Here is a 24241-nt window from a genome sequence, read left to right on the forward strand (position 1 = left end):
ATGAGGTCGGCAGAGAGACCTTCCTGACCACGCTACCTACAGCAGCATCCCCTGCTGCCCTGCCCACCCAGCCGCTCTCCTTTTCTACACAGCACTTACCATTGTTTCAAATTATTTATTTCTGTGTGTCCATGATTATTTTCCGTCTCTTCACACTATAATGTAACTCCATGAGGACAGCGTCCAGGACAGACACATTTAGTGCTGTAACCTCAGCTCCTACACTAAATGGTTTATAAGAGTGAAGAACGGAAAGTATCCAGCAAAAGGGAAGCCATTAAAACAGGATGGAAGATGCATATCTTCAGCACCTCCTCATCCTCCAAGAAGCATCACTGGGACATATTCATAGGACTAAGGTATAACAATATCAACTTTCCACTCCAAGCCCATGCTGCCTAGTCTTTCAGGGATATGTTTGGGATTAATTCCGAAGGGACACTCACCCGCAAGTGTGACCCCTTGCGCTTGGACCAAAGTCGGTATAGAAACCCAGCTTCTCCCTTAACCACATGGTCAGGTCATTGTTCCCAATATAGGGCTTAGAAGCATCGCTCTCCAAAATTGTTATGAAATCTGCACCTGTTCAGAAAAAAAAAAGCACATGGTGATTAACCATAGCAATGTGAAAACAATTAGCAAAACTTGATTCTTTAATCCCCTGCCTTTACTCGTAAATCAAAAACCAAAGTAATTCCTAATGAGTTACTAAAGTGAACTGGTTCAAATCTGAGCTGTAAAATTTTTTTTACCATATTTTGAATGTAATTAAAACATGGGACACCTTGAAGAAATGTAGGAAAGGATAAAAACATAACTTGTAAATTTTCAAATATTAACATCATTCCCCAAATTTCAAATAAGCTTAATACCTTTCTCAAATATCCAATTTATGTTCAGAAACAATAGAGTATACAGTAGTGTTTTATTCCTGGGCAAACATCTCCATTGTACTGACACAGAAGTAAGTTTATTCAGATACCCTGGTCAGATGTGCCCCAGAGGCCTGTAATCAGGACTAAAGGACTAAGGGCCAGAGAAATTTCTTAATGGCATTAGAATCATACAGACCCTCAGCTATTTCTCAGGAGACATGCTTATCATTAGGAATAACTAGAACAGTTTAGCCCTTTAAATCCCTTGCTCCATTCTCCATGTAGTTGATCTAAGAACAAAACACCCACATATTTTAAAGGATGCTTCATCCAAAGATGAGTACCCCAGGGCACAGAAACAAATAAAATTGGCCCTCAGGCTCTAGAAAGCAATTTGCTTTGCAAATGAGTATCACTCCAACCCATTCTGCCTTTTCATCTGACAATTTTCTGGTCCCCAACAGTGGGTTCCCAAGTGACAGGAGTCACTAGCAGGGGCATTTCCAAGAGCAAAGGCATGACAAGATTCTCCTGCAGATACCCAGTAGGAGACTTTGTTCAGAATCAACTGAATTAATTGCTCTCAAGCAAACACAGATGTGGTTACAGAAGCTTAATCCTCCTGAGCCGCCCACCAAAGTAAAGCCCTTTTAAGAGATTAGTTTGTGACCCAGCAAACCCTCCTCCTATTACTTATGATCTTGCTCAAAATAAACATAACAGTAGGAGTTTCTCAAAAACTGGAAATAATTTCAGTAAGACTTACCTGTTTGACTGAGCAGTTGAGCTGATCTTTCTAAATTAGACCATCCTTCACTGTCAAAGCCAAACCTGAAAGGCCAGATGGCGGCAGAGACCTCTGTGGCTAGTGCCTGAGGAATTGTTTTAATGATAATTTAGGATGAATGAACAATGGCAGTTTCAGTGATCCACTCTTCTCCACCTCTCTCCACCAAAATTCATATTTCAGCAAAGGATATTTTTTAGGCATCTGCCCACAGCTAATGCATAATAATAAGGAGATATTTACTAGTAGGTATTTTATAATCTGTGAATTTCTAGCTTAGGCTTGGAAGTTAGGAAGAATGTTTAGAAAGTGATATTTCTGATAAGCACTGTTTATAAAAGCAAAAAATTAGAAACAACCTGGCTGTTGTTTCAATAGGAAAAATAGGAAAATGAATAAAAAAATGATCATACATAAAATGGAATACTACACAGCCCTAATAAATGAATTAGGGCTACATATTTCCATATGGATGAATCTCACCAGGATTATTTTAAATAAAAAATTAAGTTGCAGGGCTTCCCTGGTGGCGCAAGTGGTTGAGAGTCCGCCTGCCGATGCAGGGGACACGGGTTCGTACCCCGGTCCGGGAAGATCCCACATGCCACGGAGCGGCTGGGCCCGTGAGCCATGGCCGCTGAGCCTGCGCGTCTGGAGCTTGTGCTCCGCAACGGGAGAGGCCACAACAGTGAGAGGCCCACATACCACAAAAAAAAAAAAAAAAAAAAATTAAGTTGCAAAATATATATGTCAGATGTTATTTAGATAAAGTTAAAAACATGGAAAAATACAATATTGTATAGAGGTGTGTCATGTGTAATAACAATATAAAGAAATGCATGAATATGATAACAAGCATATGCAGGAAGGGGTTACCCTGATATCAGAGAATGAGACCACAGAGGGGTACACAGAGTCCCTTACCATATTTACAGAGTGGTCTGCCAACTCTGCGTTATACGTGGTGTTGCTCCCCACTGCGCTGGCAAGGCCAAGGTTCAGGAGCACAGCACCCTCTGAAGAGTCCTCTTTTGAGCCCATGGGTCCAGTCAGAGATTGCAGTGCCCAACACTAACCATCTATTTCAAACTAATACCAACGGATCAACAACAGGGATCCTGTGAAAGAGTATGGCCAGATTAGACCAACTCTATCACCACAACTGAAAAAAACAACTCAAAGTGGAACATACAAGTTCAAGCTGAGAGAAGGGTAAGCACCACCTCTTTGCATAGGAGGGCCACCACTTAACCTAAACAGCTCATTGTGCTACAGCAGTGAGGTGTGAATCGCATCTCTATGCAAGAAATATTACTCAGTTTACTGAATGTCCTATAAAGAGAACAGAACCATCAAGAGAGACTTTGAGAAGCATGATTATATTCATCAAGTTATAGCTTTTCACATAACTACATACCTATGATTAACTCTGGCTCTCATCACTCCAAAACCTGTTATTCCCACGTCAGTAAATGCCACCACCCTCCATCCAGTTGCTCAAGCCAAAACACAGAAGTCGTCCTTGATTCTTTCTGTCTTCTCATTCAGTGTCATCTAATCCATCAGCAACTCCTATCAGCTTTACTTTCAAAATATATTCTAAGTCTATCCACTCCTCTCCAACTCCAGGGCCACGGCTCCCATCCAAACTTCCAGGGTCCCTCTCCTGGGCAACTGAAAAAGCCTCATAACTTATCTCCCTGCTTCTACTCTACAATCCATTCTTCACAGAGCAGCCAAGTTAACATATATCATATTTCTTCCTGCTCCTGCTTGAAATATTCTGGTGGCTTCCACTGCAAGAAAAATAAAAGTCAGAACTCCTTTCTGTGCTCTGTAGGCCATATATCATATAAAATTCTATATCAAAACTTCTAATGACTTACCCCTCTTCCCAATTTCTTCTCATAGGTTTTATGCCTTAGTCCTAATCCCAACAACTCCACACTGATAAGCAGCCACAAAACTAAACAGAAACCAGAAATAATTGTTTAGAAGAAACTAAGTTTCTTTTTTAAAAAAATAACTTTATGAAAATATTGAATTTATTGGCCGAGATTGTATGTAAAGGGGCAATGTCTAGTTCCTGGGTTAATTTTCATGTGTGACATGCATATATAACCCATACTTTAAACTCAGGTTTCAAAGAAGCTTCCCTAAAAATGTTCCAAGAACCATGAACTAAAATAAAAATAAATCACAAATATATACAGGAAATAATATACAAGAAAGCAAGTCTCCATGAGCAGGAACCACAGCAAAAACACCCTGCTGAATCAAACCCAAAATACTTCAGATATTAAAAATTTTAGAATCGAATATAAAATAAGTATGCTTAACATGTTTAGAAAAATAAAAGAGGATATTCAATGGGATAACTAAGAAATATGAGATTAAATTAATGGGCAAGAAAATTTGTAAAGAAATTAGACTTCTAGAAATAAAATTATATGATAATTATAACAATTAAAATTAGAAACTCAATGGACAAGATAAAAAGCAGATTAGACAAAACTTAATGGAAAATTAGTACAAGGGGCAGCTTAAAAACAAAGGTAGAGAATATGAAAGAGGTTAAGGGACATGAAGAAGAGAATAAGAAGATCCAACACATATCTAACTGGAGTCAAAAAAGGAGAGAAGGGAAAGAGGTAATATTTGCAGAAATAATGCTGAGAATTTTCCAGAATTGATTAAAAAAAAAGACTCTTCAGATTCAAAAAGCCCAAACACTCGCAAGTAAGGGAGGGGCTGGATCCACATCCAGATGTATTACAGTGAAACTCAGAACACCAAAACAAAGAAAAATCTTAAATGCTGCCAGAGAGAAAAGCCACTGTATCTTCAAAAGAGCAAAGATTACACTGATGGCTGACTTCTCAAAAGCAAAAAATGGAAGTCAGACGATAGGGGAATACTATCTTTAATGTTCTGAGAAAAAAATAACCAACTACTGAAAAAAAGAAATTGAAGGTATAATTTCCAACCTAGAAACAGGAGTGGAGAGGAGAAGGATAAGAAAAAAGGAAAAAGAAAACCCAGTCAATGCAAAAGCAAGAAGAAAAAAGAGGAAAAATACACCTAGAGAAAGTAGAAAAAACAAAAGCAAAGTAAGAGTATGGAAATAAACCATAACACAAGGGAAATCACGACAAAAATAAATTACATGTCAAGTTAAAAGATGAAGACTGACATTCTAGTAAAACAAACAATGGAGACAGTAAGAAGGTCAGTGGTTGCCAGGGTCTGGAGGAAGGAGGGAAGGATGAATTGGTTGAGCACATTACCATGTTTACGACAGTGAAACTATTCTGTATGATACTGTATAGTGGATAAATGTCATTATACATTTGTCAAAACCCACAGAACACATAAAAAAAAAGAGTGAACTCTAATTAAACTGTGGACTTTAGTGAATAATAATGTATCAATATTGGCTCATCAATTGTAACAAATGCACCACAATAATGCAAGATGTTAATAATGGTGGAAACTGAGGAGGTGGGAGTGTGAGCCGATATATGGGAACGCCACATTTTCTGCTCAATTTGTCTGTAAACCTAAAACTGCTCTGAAAAATAAAATCTATTAATTTTTTTAAAAAAAGCAGACAGTCATTGCCATTGGCAGGGGGAGGGAGGGATGAACAGGCAGAGCACAGAGGATTTTTAAGGCAGTGACACTATGCCATATGATATTACAATGGTGGATATATATCATTATACATTCATCAAAAACTACAGAATGTACAACATCAAGAATGAGTCCTGGGCTTCCCTGGTGGGGCAGTGGTTGGGAGTCCGCTTGCCGATGCAGGGGACGCGGGGTTCGTGCCCGGTCCGGGAAGGTCCCACATGCCGCGGAGCAGCTGGGCCCGTGAGCCATGGCCGCTCAGCCTGCGCGTTCGGAGCCTGTGTTCTGCAACGGGAGAGGCCACAACAGTGAGAGGCCCGCGTACCGCAAAAAAAAAAAAAAAAGAATGAGTCCTAATGTAAACAAAGGGCTTTGGGTGATAGTCCTGTTTCGTTGTAGGTTCATCAGTTGTGGTAGGGCATGTCACTAGCAGGGAAGGCTGTGTATAAGTGGGCTCAGAGGGTCCTATGGGAAATCTCTGTACTTTCTGCTCAATTCTGCTGTGAACCAAAAATGGGCCCCAAAAAACAAAGCTTGTTTTGGAAAATCATACAAAGCTATCTAAACAACTTTGTGAATAAGTTGTTTCAAGTGCCTCAATTTGATGAATGAATTAAATAATTTAATAATAATGGTAAGAATAAAGACAAAGATTATCAGGACTAAAAACAAACAAAAGCCGCCAGATCCTGATTTCAAGGGACAAACCTAAAGTATAAGAATACATACAAAAAAACCCCAAAAAACACCTAAATTTAAATTTTTCCCCTAAATTTTAATATAACTTTTTCAAATTAGGATGGAACATATATGAAAGTGTTTATATAATGATCTTACTGCTTCCTGACATTTCCTTTAGAAATATATTAAAATTTTATTTAGCTTCTCAATTGTTTTTTAGCTCTTTACACCATAAGATTCTGTCTTCTCCAGTAAAGCATCAAGTCATTGACAGTAGAGACCAGACTTTATATATCTTTGTATTCTATATACTGCTATGGAGTTGTGCAGTATATGTTGTATCCTAATACACTATCTGCAAATGTTACACATTCAATAAACATTTTTATTTAAAATCTAGTATATTTTGAGATGAGCCAGACTGAATAGCAAACTAATTTCATGCCTGAGTTTCCAGCTCATCAATATTCCAAACATTAACATATTAAATCTTCCAAAAAAAGAACAAGAAATGAAATAAATGGCCTCAACTATTACAACAAAATATTTTGGAAATCCTACCTGTTAAATCTACATTAGAAGTGAAACAAAACGAATACAGAGTATTTATGGTTGAAAAAACACAATATCAGAGATTTGCTTTAAAGTATTTTACTGTAAGATGTAAGATAGGTATTAACAACATTAGCAAATGTTAATAATTGTTGGAACTGGTTTAAGGGTACATGAGAGTTCATCATACTCTTTAATCTCATGTGTCTGAAAATTTATGTTTCATAATAAAGTGCTTTTTTTTAACATCTTTATTGGAGTATAATTGCTTTACAGTGTTGTATTAGTTTCTGCTGAATAACAAAGTGAATCAGCTATCTGCATATGTATATCCCCATATCCCCTCCCTCTTGCATCTCCCTCCCACCCTCCCTACCCCACCCCTCTAGGTGGTCACAAAGCATCAAGCTGATCTCCCTGTGCTATGCAGCTGCTTCCCACTAGCTATCTATTTTACATTTGGTAGTGTATATATGTCAATACCACTCTCTCTTCGTCCCAGCTTACACTTCCCCCCTCCACGTCCTCAAGTCCATTCTCTACATCTGTGTCTTTATTCCTGTCCTGCCCTTAGGTTCATCATAACCTTTTTTTTCTTTTTTTTTTAGATTCCATATATATGTGTTAGCATACGGTATTTGTTTTTCTCTTTCTCACTTACTTCACTCTTTATGACAGACTCTAGGTCCATCCATCTCACTACAAATAACTCAATTTCACTTCTTTTACTTACATTCCCACCAAGAGTGCAAGAGGGTTCACTTTTCTCCACACCCTCTCCAGCATTTATTGTCTGTAGATTTTTTGATGATGGCCATTCTGACTGGTGTGAGGTGATACCTCATTGTAGTTTTGCTTTGCTTTTCTCTAATGATTTGTGATGTTGAGCATCTTTTCATGTGTTTGTTGGAGAAATGTATATTTAGGTCTTCTGCCCATTTTTGGATTGGGTTGTTTGGTTTTTTGATATTGAGCTGCTTGTAAATTTTGGAGATTAATCCTTTGTCAGTTGCTTCATTTGCAAATATTTTCTCCCATTCTGAGGGTTGTCTTTTCGTCTTGTTTATGGTTGCCTTTGCTGTGCAAAAGCTTTTAAGTTTCATTAGGTCCCATTTGTTTATTTTTGTTTTTATTTCCATTTCTCTAGGAGGTGGGTCAAAAAGGATCTTGCTGTGATTTATGTCATAAGAGTGTTCTGCTTATGTTTTCCTCTAAGTGTTTTATAGTGTCTGGCCTTACATTTAGGTCTTTAATCCATTTTGAGTTTATTTTTGTGTATCGTGTTAGGAAGTGTTCTAATTTCATTCTTTTACATGTAGCTGTCCAGTTTTCCCAGCACCACTTATTGAAGAGGCTGTCTTTTCTCCATTGTATACTCTTGCCTCCTTTATCAAAGATAAGGTGACCATATGTGCGTGGGTTTATCTCTGAGCTTTCTATCCTGTTCCATTGATCTATAGTTTTTTGTGTGTGCCAGTACTATATTGTCTTTTTTTTTTTTTAGAGTTTTCTTTGTTTTTGTTTTCAAATTTTATTTGTTTTTGGCTGCACTGGGTCTTTGTTGCTGTGTGTGGGTTTTCTCTAGTTGCAAAGATGGGGCTGCTCTTTGTTGCAGTGCACAGGCTTCTCATTGCGGTGGCTTCTCGTTGCAGAGCACGGGCTCTAGGCACGCGGGCATCAGTAGTTGTGGCACGCAGGCTCAGTGGTTGTGGCTCGCAGGCTCTAGAGTGCAGGCTCAGTAGTTGTAGCTCACGGGCTTAGTTGCTCCGCGGCATGTGGGATCTTCCCAGACCAGGGCTCGAACCTGTGTCCCCTGCGTTGGCAGACGGATTCTTAACCACTGCACCACCAGGGAAGTCCCCATACTGTCTGGATTACTGTAGCTTTGTAGTATAGTCTGAAGTCCAGGAACCTCAACATAATAAAGGCCATATATGATAATAAAATGCTTTTAAAAAGGAAGCAAAACTATACTCACCAAGTTTCATGTATTTTCCACTCTCTCTGAAAAGCATTTTAGGACTGTTTTTTGTTTGAAGATGAAAATCAAGGCTTTTCTTGGGACCAAATAGCATATTCAGTCCAATAATTAGCATCACTGTCACTGTTAAAAAAAAGAAAGATGAATATATTACATTCTAATCCAAAAGTCCTTCTAATGGTAAATTCCAGGAGCCTCGATTTCATTTAAATGGACATATCCTGAAAAATCAGTTACTGAGTTATTTCAGTACCTAAGTAATTGCTCCAGTATTACTTTTGATAATTAGGATGATCATAAGAAATCAGGTAGGGTTCTAGAAATTATGCTTTACATTAAAAAAACCCAAACTTTTTCTGATGAGGGGTTTCTTTGAATTTCCTGAGTGTTTCCTAGTTGTTAGGTTGGTAATAGTGTCAGTCACTGACTGTTGGTCATGCAGGGAAGGGTGGGGAGAAGAGAAAGCAGCCTTCTGGACTGCCTTAGGGACTCAGTCTTCTCCACTGAAGGGACCACAGGCACCGAGTTGAGGAGCACAAGACGAGGATTTGTAGGTTCTTAATACGGCAGTGTTTGTGGCAACAGTTCTGGCCTGGATTGTGGGTCCACACAGAGGATGCATGCTGGAACTCACACTGGGTCAAGAAAGATGAGCTTAACTGGGGTGCATTCCAATGTAGCTTACACGTGAAGCCTACATACTTCTAACGTTGTATATGAGAATGGAAACAGAGGTATGGTTGAACAATATATAAATTAGAGAATGTCAAGTAAAAGTTATGCTTAGGTGGAAGGCTAAAAAAAAAAGAGTTATGTGCAATTTCCAGGAAATAGCAGGAGAAACCTAGACAATACATTTATATCTAGTTTCTGATCTAATACAGATTCTTTTCAATCATTATTCAAAGCTACTCTGAACATTACTAATGTTCCTTAGTTTTTGTGGCCTTATCGACATAATGTCACTCTTACTAAAAAGAATTCTTAGTTGTTTGAAGCTGGAATAAAGCACGATTTCTGCAATTCCATTAAGTAGCGAGAAGGAACTAAAAACACCCTTCATTCATAACATTCTAAAGAAAGAAATATATGCTTAGAATGGCTCTTACTTTCATTCATTTGCTCCACATGGCAGACCCCCAAACAAGCTGGAGTAGGAAAAAAGCAGGGCATTGGATAGGAAGATAGAACAGGAGAGAGTACACACACACCTGAAAGAAATCAGAAGAAATACAAAGTTCGCAAAGCCGAGATTATCACAGAGGAAATGCAGCGATGTATGTCTCTGATCAGCTGACAGCCTGGATGTCCCACCAGAAATAGCAAATCCTCAAAAGTTTTTAAAAATATCTCACATAATTGAAAAATACCTCTTCCAAATCAGCCTGTCCTGACAGATGTCTAGCTCACAGAGGAGAAAAGTTTATGTGAAAATGTACAGGGTGATTGGATATATTCCAAGGGCACAAGGGGGAACTGCAGACGAACATAAGTAGAAGCCCAGACTTTTGTGCAGCACTTACCCCAGCTGTAACCCCCTAAGAATTTGTCTAATCTGATGTGTGGTATCTCTCCCACTACACGGAAGCTCCAGGTGGGTAGGACCCTATGTCTCTTAAATCCCCTACACCTGGCACTGTGCCTGGACCATAGCAGGTGCACAATAATCTTTTAATGAGTAAGTGAACAAATGGAAAAATGTCTGAGCAAACAAGAACTGAATCCCCTATTAACATGTTTTGTCTCCTCAGTTTTTCAAAGATTTTATCCTGGAGGCTTTGGACATGTTTTACTTAAACTAAAACGACAGGCAATATTTGATCTGTATCTGCTTGGTACACATCAGTAATTTCACTATTGCCAGAAGACAATTTCTGAAATATTAAACTGAACTAAGTTTATGCTATTTGAATTTTGGTACATAAGTTCATAACCACTGAAATGGAAGATATGTACTCTATGGTTTGAGAATTTACCATTTACACTAAGATTCACATATGAAAAAATCTTTTGGTAAAAAGAGGGTAAATAAAAACCATACATAAAATTCAAGGGAACCAAAAAAATCACACTTCCCATATATATTTACAAGCCTACCACCAAAATAGCAATGTGAGCACCATGATCATATTTTCTCCTTACGTATCATATAATATGGGGTTACGGGGACCTTTTTATAACTTATTATGGATTAAACTTGTTTTTTTCACAGCTACTCACTTCCAAGGCCTTTGCAGTAATATTACTGAAACTCATTAATGAATTAAGAAATTTCTTTTAAATAGTAATTTAGACATTCCTCCAGGTTTTTTTTTTAACCAAGAGGGTCTATTTCAATAAGAAAAGCAAGATCATCCTATTTATCTTAATCAGTCGTGTAAAGTGCTAAATCCTAGTCAGTCCTGAAGGGGATCTTTGAGTAGTTACTTGAATCCAGACCTTTCACATGTACTCACCCAAAAGCACATCAGATCTTTCTCTAGCGTACACACCTCCTGGGACAAATTTAAAAGTTGTGCACCATGCACAGAAAAATATTTCTAGAAGATAAAATATCATGGCAGTGGTCATGGCTTTCCCAGGGCCTGACCCTGAGCTGATAAGGTGTCCAAGCACTTGAGGCCACATGGACGCCGTGAAGAGGGCGAGCACACAGCCAGAGAGAGCGGCTGCCCACGTGGGCAGGTAAAGGAGACCCACAGCCGATGTCGCTCCTGTTTGTGAGAGAGAGAAAGAAAAACAATCAGACAGGAAAGTAGTAATAGTCTCTTCCATTTTCTTAAAAAAAAAAAAAAGGAATAATAAACTTATATAGGATGACCGATTTATAGCTATTTAGAGCCAGAAGGGACCTTAGGGCCATTCTGGTTCAGTTTCTAGACTGGTGAGAAACTAAGGTCTTGGCAAGGTTAACATGCTTTGCTCAAGGTCATGCAGCTAGTTACTTGCACAACTGGAGGTGGAATGTGGGTCCAGTAAATCTCAGTCCAGTGCTATTTCTTCAGGAAGAACAGCAGGAGAGAAGAAGGCATTTTTAGTTTATTTGTGTTAAGATCTTCATAGCAAACACTGGGGAAAAAAAAAGGAAATTACCTGTAATACCAAAATTTGTTAATTTAATTTAACCAGCCAGATCTAGGACATTAGAAAACATGGAGAGTCATGTTTGTAGAACATTTTTTTTAAGAAACTTTCTAAAGGAGTTTAAATGTTGCCCCTCGTCCCACAATATATAAGTTGACTTTACCAACCCCACAGCCCCCCCAAAGATGTGACTGAGACGGCATTTGTAGGCTCACTGCTTTACAGTTCTGCAGGCAGTTCATTCATTCACACAACAGCCTCGGAGGTGCTGGGGGCTGTGCAATCTGCCTGGTCCACAGCAGGCACTTAGTAAATGTTTGCTAATTCGTTGAGCCAAATCTGAGGGAATATAACATTTCTCCATAGTCCTATGAAATCCGCTTTGAGACAGCAGCACAGCAGGGGCTTACAGCACCCCATTTTGGAGCCATCAATATAACACCTTTGCAGAGAATATGACATCCTCTAGACATTGGACATTTCAGTCAATGTTGTATAACAGTGAGCCACCCTTCAAGTATGTCTACAGCAGCCTCCACACTGCTTGCGGCAAGAACCCCGGGAAGAGGATCCAGCCAGCTTCTTAGTGCCCCATGGCGCTCACCCGTCAGTAAGTTCTACTTGCACCATCACAGGACAATGCCATGTGACTGCCTATTCCTCCCCACTTCAAAAACAACCCACAGATTTTAACTCCATAGTTAGACCTTCAAAATCTTAGATCCAACAACAATTATTTTAATGACAAAAGTTTTTTTTCATTTTGAAATGAACAAACATAATGCCTATTCACTGCAGAAATTTAAAAAATACAGAACTGTGAACAAGCAATTAAGGATCACCTAGGACTGAGATGAGATGATCCCAGCTAATACTCCTATGTATTTCCCCTATGTCTTTTTCTGTGTATATGAAGAAGTATTTTTACATAAATGGAATTGTACCACATATTGAGGATTATATTCTGCTTTTTGTGGGACATTATATCAAGAACATGTTTTCCGTGTTATTAATGTTTTTCTTCTAAAACATGTTTATGTACGTACACTCTTGCACTGGATAAATACACACAAAAATAAGCAACCATTTTCCTATTCTTGGCCATTTAGGAAGCTTCTGACACTGTGAGGAACATCTTTCTTTGTCAATTAATCTCTTACTACATCTCTGATTATTTCCTTAAAATAATTCTTAAAAAGATTCTTAGACGTACAACTACTATGTCAAGAGGCAAAAGCATTTTAAAGAGTCAATACTTGTGGTCAACTGCCTTCCCGGGAAGTTATACCAGTTCTCACTTCCTCCAGAAACCCTGCCAGAAGTCCAAAAGGTGAGCCTTTTGAATCCTGCCAAAAGCATTTCTTTTTAAAAATCTTTACCAAATTAATGATTAAGTCATAGCATATTTTGATTTTCATTTATTTGATTATTAGGGAGAGGGAATTTTTCCTGTTTACCAGCTTATAATGACTATTTTTCAAAAGAATGAGTCCTAGTTTGATATTTTAATCTAAAGATATCAAAATGACTTTGTTGTGTCTGTCTTACTACAAAGAATTATCTGAAGGGAAAGAAAACATCTCTTCAAATTTCCCTCGACTGTTACCACTTTCATTTTTAATTTAGTTTCTATTTTTAAACAGGCTACATATTTTTAAATCCACTAAAACTGTACTTTTTTTTTTTTTTTTTTAAATTTTTGGCTGCGTTGGGTCTTTGTTGCTGCACACGAGCTTTCTCTAGTTGCCACGAGCGGTGGCTACTCTTCGGTGAGGTGCACGGGCTTCTCATCGCAGTGGCTTCTCTTGTTGTGGAGCACAGGCTGTAGGCACGTGGGCTTCAGTAGTTGTGGCGCGTGGGCTCAGTAGTTGTGGCTCGCAGGATCTAGAGCGCAGGCTCAGTAGTTGTGGTGCACGGGCTTAGTTGCTCCGTGGCATGTGGGATCTTCCCCGACCAGGGCTCGAACCCACGTCCCCTGCATTGGCAGGTGGATTCTTAACCACTGCGCCACCAGGGAAACCCCTAAAATTGTACTTTTAAATAGATTATAAATTCAATCCAAACTCTGAAAGGTAAAAAGGGTCCCTCTGTCCCCTGTCACCTATTAGTTCCCCTAGCGAAGGCCAACAATGTTAGCATTTTCTTCTGCATCCTCCCAGAGATAGTCTGTGCACAGGAAGAAAAATGCATGTGTGTGCATTTCCCTTTTTGTACACCAGTGGTAGCATACGATGCACCGTTACTTTACCTTTTTCTCTTAACTATACAGCTTAACCATTTTTTGTTTGAGACTGAGTCCTCCCAAATAATCCCCCACAGATCTTTACAACATCTAAGACACCAAGCAGAATTCATGGTAATTGAATATTCCAATGATATTTATAGTAACATGTTCACTTTAAACAGATCAAGTTTCTCATACAATAAAACTGTAAGCACACTGTATAGTACACTGGGGTCCTATCAGTGCATTTAGTACATTTATGTCTTTTTAAATAGAACTTTGATTTTACTAATTTAATCGCCATCAAGATCTAAAGTTCCTGTATCTTTGCATTTGGGAAATTCTATTGGTCACTTCCATAATTAATTTCATACTGGGACCCAGTTGGGACTTTAACTGTACAATGAAAAAATATGATTTCTTTTTCTGCATTCTGCTTTATGAGGTGTTTTCCAGAGACGAATCACAGTGAAAAGTGGGCACCATCTCTAGATAATTGTGAGCTCCTACTTAATTCAGGTGAGGAGACCATCAGAGAGGGAGATGGAGCTCACAAATTACGGCCCTGCTTTCCTCTCTACTGCAAACAGCCCATTAGAAGCCCTAAATCTGCTTGCCCCTAGGGCCTTTTATTTCATACTTCAGAGAGACAGTCAAACTAAATTAGGTTTAACTCTGGAGGCTATGTTTACTTATCTGGGGAAATAAGCATAAGCATAAAACAACAAGTTCACAGCTTTTCTGTTCTTTAAGTTTATGTTTCTGTGGACCTCAGTGTTCCCATGTTTGAAATGAAGCTGCTAATTACCTGCCCAATAAGCCTTCTGCTCCTATTCCATAAGAAAAGGCATGATATAAATGCTGCGCAACTTTCAATGTATTTCATGTTCATTTTCCTAATTGCATAGAGATTAAGAAGCTATATATGCTCACTACACACTCCACATTTACAAAGTTACCTGGCCATTTTTGTGCGGAATCTCAGGAGGCATTTCTCTGATGAGAAGAAAGTTTCCTCCTACATTATATTCACACAAGCATCCCCATATGGAATGTCTACCCGAAAATAAACAAGCAAGTAAAAACAGCTCAACATGACCGCAACCGTTTGCTCACACAGCTCCAGGAGGATGAGGACCTGGTTAACCTTAGGAATTAAGCAGCCTATTTGGATGACATACACGTCTTCATGCAAGGATGATGGCACTGAGGGTGCACAGAAACGTACCTACGAGGTTATTTAACCCTCATCTTCCATTACCGTTACGTGTAGTCTCAGAAACCCATGCCCAGCCTCTAGTACAAAACTCTGAATCACCTGCTTAATTAAAATGTATAAGGACATCTCACAGAAACCAAACATAGTATTTGCCCTGTCACAGAGCGGGAATTTTTTTATTTAACACTAAAATTGACTCTCACCATTCCTGCCTTTTAAGGGGAAGGGAGCAGAGTGGCATAATTCAGTTTCAGTCACAGTAATGAAATGGTCATAATCATAAAAATAAGTAAATTGCTCCAGAAATATGATAGTCTCCATTGATATTCTATATTCCTGAAGGGTGTGAATGAGCAGAGAGGGTCCAAGCCTTTGAATAAGCAAATATGGACCCCAAGGCTGGGTAGAGGAGGGCCAATACTGTTACACACAAAAGAGAAAGGGAAAGTGAGCTTCATTATCGAGTCCCAAAGGAAGGTATTCCTGAAAACAGAGAAGCGCTTGGAGAGGGGAAGAGGTCTGGCAAAGTGGCAATGTCTGACCCTCCATCTCGGCAGACTGTCAGTGAAACTGTTCCTGACATCTGTGCCTGGATAAGTCATTTAGGAGGCGGGGGAGAGTACATCAGCACAGCCGGGGGATAAGACAGATAAGGAGGAGAGGGAAAGTGAAGGAGGAGAAAGCAGGGACCTGGAACCAGTAGTCACTGGTAATCGTGGTGACATCTGCGTTTTAGTGGCTGCACTTGGTGAGACTATCCCACCGGGCAACAGCACACGTTGTATGGTCGTCTCCTTCCACTCCAGGGGCACATGGAGTAAATTGGACAACTGCAAGTAAACTGGACAACGAAGCATTTCTGTAGGGAAACCACACACCTGTCATCCACCAGGTTAAACTGGAACCAGGAAACCACGAACAAGGCGAAAGCATCAATCCACTCGCCAAGCCCAGCAGAACTGCACCTCTGTAAAAAAATGACACGTTATAGGACATCTGACATTGTTACTACTCCATTGTCCCAAATATAAAACAGGTATGTATCTCCTACCTCTAGGCACATCCAAGAGATAATATGAGTGTGAAACAACCAGTGAGATAATGAAAGCCCACTGGGAACCAATATTATATACATTCAGAACACTGACATAAAAGCACCTCTGACTTGAGATAAACGATATCTGCAGTCCTTCATGGTCAGTGTAAACACAGTAACTGAGTTTTCTCAGACTATTAAATTATAGTTCATACTGGCCACGTGACATTTTAAATGACTCTGCCAAAGATAAAAAGAAAAAGACACTGGGAATAGTTTCTATTTAGCGTGTCTCTTTTCACTCTTTTCTCAACCTCAGTTCTGCTTTTATCAATAGTCTCTGCCTGGGCTTCCCTGGTGGCGCAGTGGTCGAGAGTCCACCTGCCGATGCAGGGGAGACGGGTTCGTGCCCCGGTCCAGGAAGATACCACATGCCGTGGAGCGGCTGGGCCCGTGAGCCATGACCGCTGGGCCTGCGCGTCCGGTCCGCAACGGGAGAGGCCACAACAGTGAGAGGCCCGCATAACGCAAAAAAAAAAAAAAAAAAAAAAAAAACCAAAAAAAATAAAACGGAAAAAAAAATAGTTGTGTGTTTTTAAAAACAACCACAAACTATTTCATTCTTTTGCTACTTTGGCAAAAACTTGGAGGAGGAGGGAAAAAAAAGAATTTAAACTTTAGGGGAAAATCCAGCAGCAATAAAAGCTACAACATGGCACTCAGTAAAACAGCTGTAATATAAATAAACTAAAAAACATAGTACTTACTACATACCAGGCACTGTTGGAAGATTTTTACATATATTAGCTCATCTAACACCCACAAGTCTGTAGGTAAATGCGATACTTATCCCCATTTTGCAGAGGACGACACTGGGGGAAAGAGCACTAAGAAACCTGCCACAGATGGTACACAGTCGCCCACATAGGACTAAGAATCCGAAAAAGCCCCTCCAGCTCTGGAGTGAGGCTCTCAGCCGCTCTCCTGCCTATCCCCACCTTCTAAGGTTAAGGGTGGTCCTGGGTCTACAGAAGAGAGAAAAGGCTGGCGAGGACACTGTGGATCATTGTCTATCCCCAAGTCATCCACAGAGGACCTACTGTGTGCCAGGCTCTGTTCTAGGGGCTTGGGATGCGTCAGTGAACAAAGATCCCTTTCCTTCATGCGCTCACATTCCAGTGGGGGAGAGGGCCAGACAATAAACACAGTTAGAAAATAATACAGGATATTAAAAGGTAGAAGACTACAAAAGAGGGAGAGTTTGGGGGTCGGGAGTGCTGGGGTGGGCTAATGGGAAGTTGGAACATGTGGCTAAGACAGTGTCCTGCTCCCTCATCCTCCCAGGCTCTGTGGTCTGCACTGATCCTCTGGTTTCCCAAAGTCCCCTCAGCACCATCTGTGCCTCTCTCTCAGCTTCCTTCCATCTCCCACATCTTCAGCCCATCAAAACAGATTTATGACCCATTCCCTTAAGTAGAAACTAGAGAATTTTAGAGAGCAATTCCTACTATGACGGTCATAGGTGATGATGATCTAATGCAACACTTCTCAGACAGGGTTCTGAGAAACACCAATTTTATGATGTGTTGATAGGTGTTCTAACAAAGGAATTCCATGTTCGAGTAAGTTGGAGAAACTCCCGAGTGACTCTGTGATGCTAATGTGCCTTGTGCATCACAAAGGAAGATGAAGTACAGTGTTTCCAAAACCTACTTGATCTAAAAGAGGTTTGGGTTTTGCTTGTTTTTTCTCTCAGATTACCCATTAACATCTCAAGAAACCAGTGTTCCACACAACACAATTTGGGAAATGCTGGTCTCAGGCAGTGCATCTCCATCTTCAATGTGTCACTCCAGCATACAAAATCATAAAATGAAAACCCTCATTTTAAAGGTGAGTAAAACAAGGCCAGGGACGTTAGGCGACTGGTCCAAAGTTGAATGGTGAATTGCTGTTGGCCAACCAGGACTCCAACCCTCAAGACTGGCCTCGGATTCCTGGTCCAGTTCTCCTGTCGCTCTTCCTCACATCTTATGCTTGTTTTCATGGGAGCTTTGGAAATGAAGCTTTAACACATAAGAATAAACTCCTTCCCTCCCCCTCTCTTCTGTGCCTTTCTTCCTTCTCTCCCCTCCTCCCAAATATGCCAGAGCATCCAAGATCAAAAAGATATAGACTCTGGATGAGATCACATATGTACACTTCCTAGCTCAGGGCCGGACACAGAGGAACTCATAAGTATTAGTTCCTTTTCCCATTCCCAGCCCTCAAAGAGTTTAGCGTCTAGAAAGGATGAAGGACATAAAATAACTGCAGTATAAACAATTTGTAATACAGAATAATAATAAGAGATGTACAAGGGGGTGGGGGTGGGGTGGGCATTCAAGGTAGTTTGTGGGATAATCAGAGAAGACTTCACAGAGGAGATGCATGACCTGGGTTTTGAAGGGTGAGTAAGAGCTTGCCGAGACATCAAGGCAGAGAAGGTAGCCCAGACACAGGGAAGAGCATGTACATACACATGGGGGGCTGGGACAATCTGGCACGTCTAGGGAACTGAAAGTGATTTCAGCCCAGGTGAAGCCTGGGGATAAGGCAGGGAGCATCTTTAAAACATTAAGTGAGGCTGAGGGTGCAGATCCTGTCTCATATGACCTGGTTTGGGGGAGAAAAACTGCTGAAAGGTTTTAAGCAAAAGAGTGATGGAGTCAGGTGTACATTTTAGAGATCTCACTCTCAGTGTGGAGATGGCCACACTGCACAGAGGCCATTAGAAGACCAGAGCAGTAGCCTGATGAAAGATGGGAGGATCCACTAAGGAGATATGGTGGGGGATGGCGAGGGAGGGATAGGTGCTTTAAGAGAAGTAGTAGAATCGACTGGACTTGATACCAAGTGAGATGCAGAAAATGAGGAAGACACACAATTCGAAGATAATTCCTGGTTTCCAGCTTAGACGGTAGAGGGACAGACAGAGTAAACCAAGGCCCAGAGGAGGAAGGACATGTCTGGGTAGTGAAAACTACTGAGCCAGACTTGGACACACCGCATGTGAGACAACTGTGGGATGTGCCCAGACATCCTCTGGGGAAAGAGCCAGTGTGTCTCCATATGTGGGAATTTCAGCACTTTAGGAGAAAACAGATATCTGAGGCAGATGTTTTAAGGGTTCCTCGCATCTTTTTATGTAAAAGGCTGGACCTGACCATGGGAGAAAAGAGGTGTCAGGAAGAGTAGAGAGAGGGTCAGTGAGGACCAAGCACAGGAACCAGCACTTAAGCTCAAGACTGCTAACTCCTTGGGAGCCCCATGGCTGGAACAAGTCCCAAAGTACAGAGGATGCAGAGCTCCCCCAGACTTCCCTCCTTTGCAGAGATTAAAGCTCTCTGCCTTGCTGCCAATCCGGTCTCTCATGAAGGCCCTCTGGTCTCATCCTACCCAGGGCCCAAAACTGTAATAGGGGGATCTGGAGGAAATGCCATGCTTTCCCTGCCACTGAGAATGCTCTTCTTGGCAGGAATTCCTCAGCGTGCCCATGCAGGAGCTCCCAGGACCTCTCACTTAGCCGTGTACAATCCTTAGTCCTCCCTCATCTACCTCCCAGCAATCCTTCAGCACTGGGGCAAATACCCCTCCAGCTCCGTCATCTCCAGAGTAGATCCAGTACTGTCCTACTGCAGTAATGTCCTGCAATGTTTCTGACATCTAGGGAAAGAGGAATATGAAACATTGGGCTGGTGCAGGTCTACCTGCTCAAACAGAGGAGGAATTTCTTCAACAATACTAGCCAATTTCTGGATTGCTTCCACACCCAAACTCACCCAAATGGGTTAGGATCTGGCCCTGGATGGGGATGCCCACTCACTGCCCATCTGGAAACAAGAGAGACTTCTCCAAAAATCCAGTGGGTAAGCAACATGAGACTGCCAAAGGCAGCCCCTGCCAACAACCAGTTCGGTCTAGAAGCCATCACCCTGGCTGCCTCGCCAGACTTCTTCCCCTCAGGTCTACAGCAGGCACCATCTAGAATGAAAAATGGAAAAGGATCAGTTACGTGGAAATTTACCCCCTATATTTAACAGAATGGTACCTGGCTTCAAGGAGCTGACTTCAGAAGAGGAGACGAGACCCAGTCCAAAGCAGAATGTGCTGGGAGGTAGTCAGTGGGAGGGGTTATTTCAGGCAGGCTAGATCGGGAACGATTTAGGGAGAACCAATCATTTTGGAATTTGACAACTGAAAATGCAGAAATTTATTTACTTCATTAAAGTGAAATGAAGAGTATGAGCTAAAATATATGTACGAAAAGTAAAAGGTATGTTCAGGGAACAAATGCAGTCCACCTTGAGTGGAACACTTTCAGAATACCAGGCTGCTTCTCCTAAGAAGAACAGGGCTCTCATCTAACCCTCTGTGTCCCTGGAGTGATAACAGTGCATCGCCTGAGTAGTTACCATGGGCCAGGCCCTATGCCCAGCCCTTTACATGAACTCATTTAATCTTCACAACCACTTTACGAGGTAGGCTCTATTACTAATCCCATTTCACAGGTTAAAAAACTGAGGCCCAGAGAAAACAAGTAACTTGCCCAAGATCATACAGCTGGTAAAGAGAACTTAGGCAGCACCTGTGTACTTCACTATACTATACTTCCCGGGACTGTTTAACCACGAGGTCTCAGTGTGTTGCATTAATGACTCCACGTACAGAAATGTAACAACTGGAGAAAATGCTGGCAGGAGAATTTCTTTGTAGGAACAGACAGCCTGCTGGGTAGATGCTTCATGACACTGAGAAGCCCTCTCCAGGATAGAAAGAAAACTTCGGGTCTGCCTGTGAGGGTGACAGGCCGATTTCACAAAGAGGAAGAAAGCCATTCTGCCAATAAAGGAGTGAGGGGAAGGAGAAGCAGAGCTGAAAGCTACAGGGATGAGGGAGAGAAGATGTGAAGACGGAAGGAGGCCAGGGCCTGGAGGCTAGGAGACAGTCTTTGAAGAAGAGAGAAGCCTGAGCTGAATTTACCGATTAACACTGCTTCATACTATGGTGGGTGACCCTCCCCCAAGACCCAGCAAATCTTCAACAAAGCTACCCCCAAAAATGCCTGGGATGATCAGACATCCTGGGGAAGCTGGTGGGGAGTCAAGTTTTGTAAATGGGGCACAGTTCAAAAACAGGAAGGGACCAACAACTGGGTCACATAAATTTAAAACAGAGGTGAGAAAGAAGAAAACTCCAGTCGGGAAATGTAAGCGATACCCTGAATATCCTTATCAGGCTGTACCTGTGAAATTTGCTGCCTGAGTTTCTACTTCATGTTAGCGATCTATGAAATAGAAAACATATACTAGGGCACAAGACCGAGTTCTAAATGTTCTAATTAATATCCATGTCCCTCGACCAATTTACGTGCATGATGTTCCCTTGTTCTCACTAACCCCACTTCATGCCAAAATTGGGGCCAAGGGGGAATTACACAAGCCCTTTGTTCATGGTGAGCCAAACCCTCTAAACTTCCATTAATCTGCGAGATTTCTCCTTGTACTTACAAAAGAACAGCGACTCACTGAGAGTCACACACAAAGCCAGGAGCAAGTTATGTAGAATCTAGTAACACTTGTCCCTTCTTTTCAGAAGAGTCTTTTTTCAGAAGAGTTACCATGTGAAGCAAGTGTCCAAGTTTGTTTGTCAGCTCCAGACAGGTGATCTGAAAGGTGGTATGAATATGTAGGATTTCCTTTCTTTTTAAATTTCATATTTGGAGCTTAAATATCTTCAGAGTTGGGCCCGGGGCGGGGCGGGAACAAAAGCAAACAAACCAAAAAACAAACAAACAAACCCATGCAGTTCCCACAGTCCTCGTCCTGGAAAGTTCTGTCCAGAGGGAAAGAGGAGGTAGACAGCTGAAAGCCAGCAGGGAGTATGAGGCCTGGGTCTACTCTTGCACTCCACGCTGAGACTAGCCAGAGACGGACTGCTATTGTCACCCTCTATGCTGGCGAGGAAAAGGTGCCTTCTGCTTAGATAATAGTCCACTACCTGCGCCGGCTACTCTTGCAGAGGGAGAAAAAGTAGAAATGGAGATAGAGTGCAGAAGGACTAGTTTTATCTTTCCAAGATGTGTTACATTCAGATAAGAAAGAGAAAATCCCTAAATAAACTGGGCCTACACTTACCTGTGTAAATGCGATCGAGTGTGGCGATGGTACTTAATGTCAGTATCACTCTGTTGGACATCTGATAAGTCCAGACTGGGTTCAGTGAAGTGTACCAAATGCGGAGAACAACAAGAAGAATCTGTCCTAAAATGAATCCCCAGATTCTGGAGTACCTGTAAGTACAGAAGTATTTTTAACAACTTTTTTTTTTTTTTTTTTTGGTCGGTGGGCGGGCCCCTCTCTTGTCTGGCCCCTTCCGTTGGGGGGGCCCCGGCCGGGCCGGCTCAGTGGCCATGGCTCACGGGCCCAGCCGCTCTGCGGCATGTGGGATCTTCCCGGACCGGGGCACGAACCTGTGTCCCTTGCATCGGCAGGCAGACTCTCAACCACTGCGCCACCAGGGAAGCCCTTTAACAACTTTTTATGTGGTTTCAACGTACTATGTCCATTGTGAATTTCACAGTGTCATAGGAGTATATGAGGTAGTCTTGTTGGTAATCTACATGACTTAGCCTTGTTGGCACATGACTTAGCCTTTGTATAGCCGTTACCTAGGCAACTTGTTATAATGCCTTCATTCTCACAACGTTATTGAGACTGATGGCAAATATTCACATCCCGATTTTGTGAAAAGTGAGACTTCTACAAGGCCTTATACAAGGTAAAGACTATATCTTGCAGCTCCTAGTCCCAACCTTCCCTTTGGTAATTGACCACATTTGTTTGTCTGTAGGCACAAGATATGAACCATACCTTTGCAAACCACTTCCTGTCCACCATGCCACGGCTTGCACTACCGGTGAGGAAGACAGACCGAGCGCGAGAACCACGAGCTGAAGTTTGGCATTTGGAGCTTGGAAGGAGGCTATGCTACCTGCAAATGAAGGAGAGCTAAACATTTCTGGCAGTCATGCATTGGTATTCGATGATCTGCATTTGATAACTGCTGTGTCTGATACCATGGTTACACTTGGGAAGGTAGAATTAATATATAATTATCTGCGTGCATAAATCTTTTTGAAAATTTTTATTGATATCATTCGTACCATAAATTCACGCTGCTAAAGTGTACGATTCAATGGTTCTTAATACATTCACAAAGCTGTGCAACTCTTACCACCATCTAATTCCAGAACATTTTCATCACCCCAGGAAGAAACCTGTGCCCATTAGCAGCCCCTCCCTTTCCTCCTCTTCCCCCCAACCCCGACCCCCAGCCCCCCACAATCACTTCTCTGGTTCCTATCTGTATGGATTTTTCCTATTCTGGACATTTCATATAAATGAAATCATAAAATACGCAGCCTTCTGTGACTGGTTTTTTTCACTTAGCATAATGTTTTCGAGGTTCATCCATGTTGATGGGCCTAGAGACTATCATAGTAAGTGAAGTAAGCCAAACGGAGACAGACAAATATATGATACCACTTATATGTGGAATCTTACAAAAAAAAAAAAAAAGATACAAATGAACTTATTTGCAAAAGAGAAAAAGATTCACAGACATAGAAAACAAACTTACAATTACCGATGGGAAAAGTAAGCGAGCGGGACAATTAGGAGGTTGGGATTAACATATACACATTAGTATACATAAAATAGATAACCAACAAGGACCTACTGTATAGCACAGGGAACTATTCTCAGTATTTTGTAATAACCTATAGGGAAAAAGAATCTGAAAAATATATTATATTATATTATACACAAAACTGAGTCACTGTCTGTATACCTGAAACTAACATGACATTGTAAACCAATTAAACTTCAATAAAATCTTTTTTAGGGGCTTCCCTGGTGGTGCAGTGGTTGAGAGTCCGCCTGCCGATGCAGGGGACGCGGGTTCGTGCCCCGGTCCGGGAAGATCCCACATGCCACGGAGCGGCTGGGCCCGTGAGCCATGGCCGCTGAGCCTGTGCGTCCGGAGCCTGTGCTCCACAACGGGAGAGGCCACGGCAGTGAGAGGCCCGCGTACCGCAAAAAAAAAATTAAAAAAAATCTTTTTTAAAAA

General features: G+C 41.3%; 1 protein-coding gene across 1 annotated transcript in view; it reads right to left on the reverse strand.

Annotated features, from left to right (window-relative positions):
* The window catches only part of CWH43 (cell wall biogenesis 43 C-terminal homolog), a 48374-nt gene that overhangs the window by 18024 nt on the left and 6109 nt on the right, over positions 1-24241 (reverse strand). The window contains 9 exon segments of the mRNA XM_029234708.1: positions 447-582; positions 1642-1747; positions 3549-3628; positions 8507-8632; positions 10966-11223; positions 15915-16003; positions 19894-20095; positions 22249-22403; positions 22984-23104. Of these exon segments, the coding sequence (XP_029090541.1) occupies positions 447-582; positions 1642-1747; positions 3549-3628; positions 8507-8632; positions 10966-11223; positions 15915-16003; positions 19894-20095; positions 22249-22403; positions 22984-23104 (1273 nt within the window).

This window comes from Monodon monoceros, unplaced genomic scaffold, assembly GCF_005190385.1.
Source record: "Monodon monoceros isolate NGI ecotype Baffin Bay Population unplaced genomic scaffold, NGI_Narwhal_1 Super_Scaffold_20, whole genome shotgun sequence".
NCBI lineage: Eukaryota > Metazoa > Chordata > Mammalia > Artiodactyla > Monodontidae > Monodon > Monodon monoceros.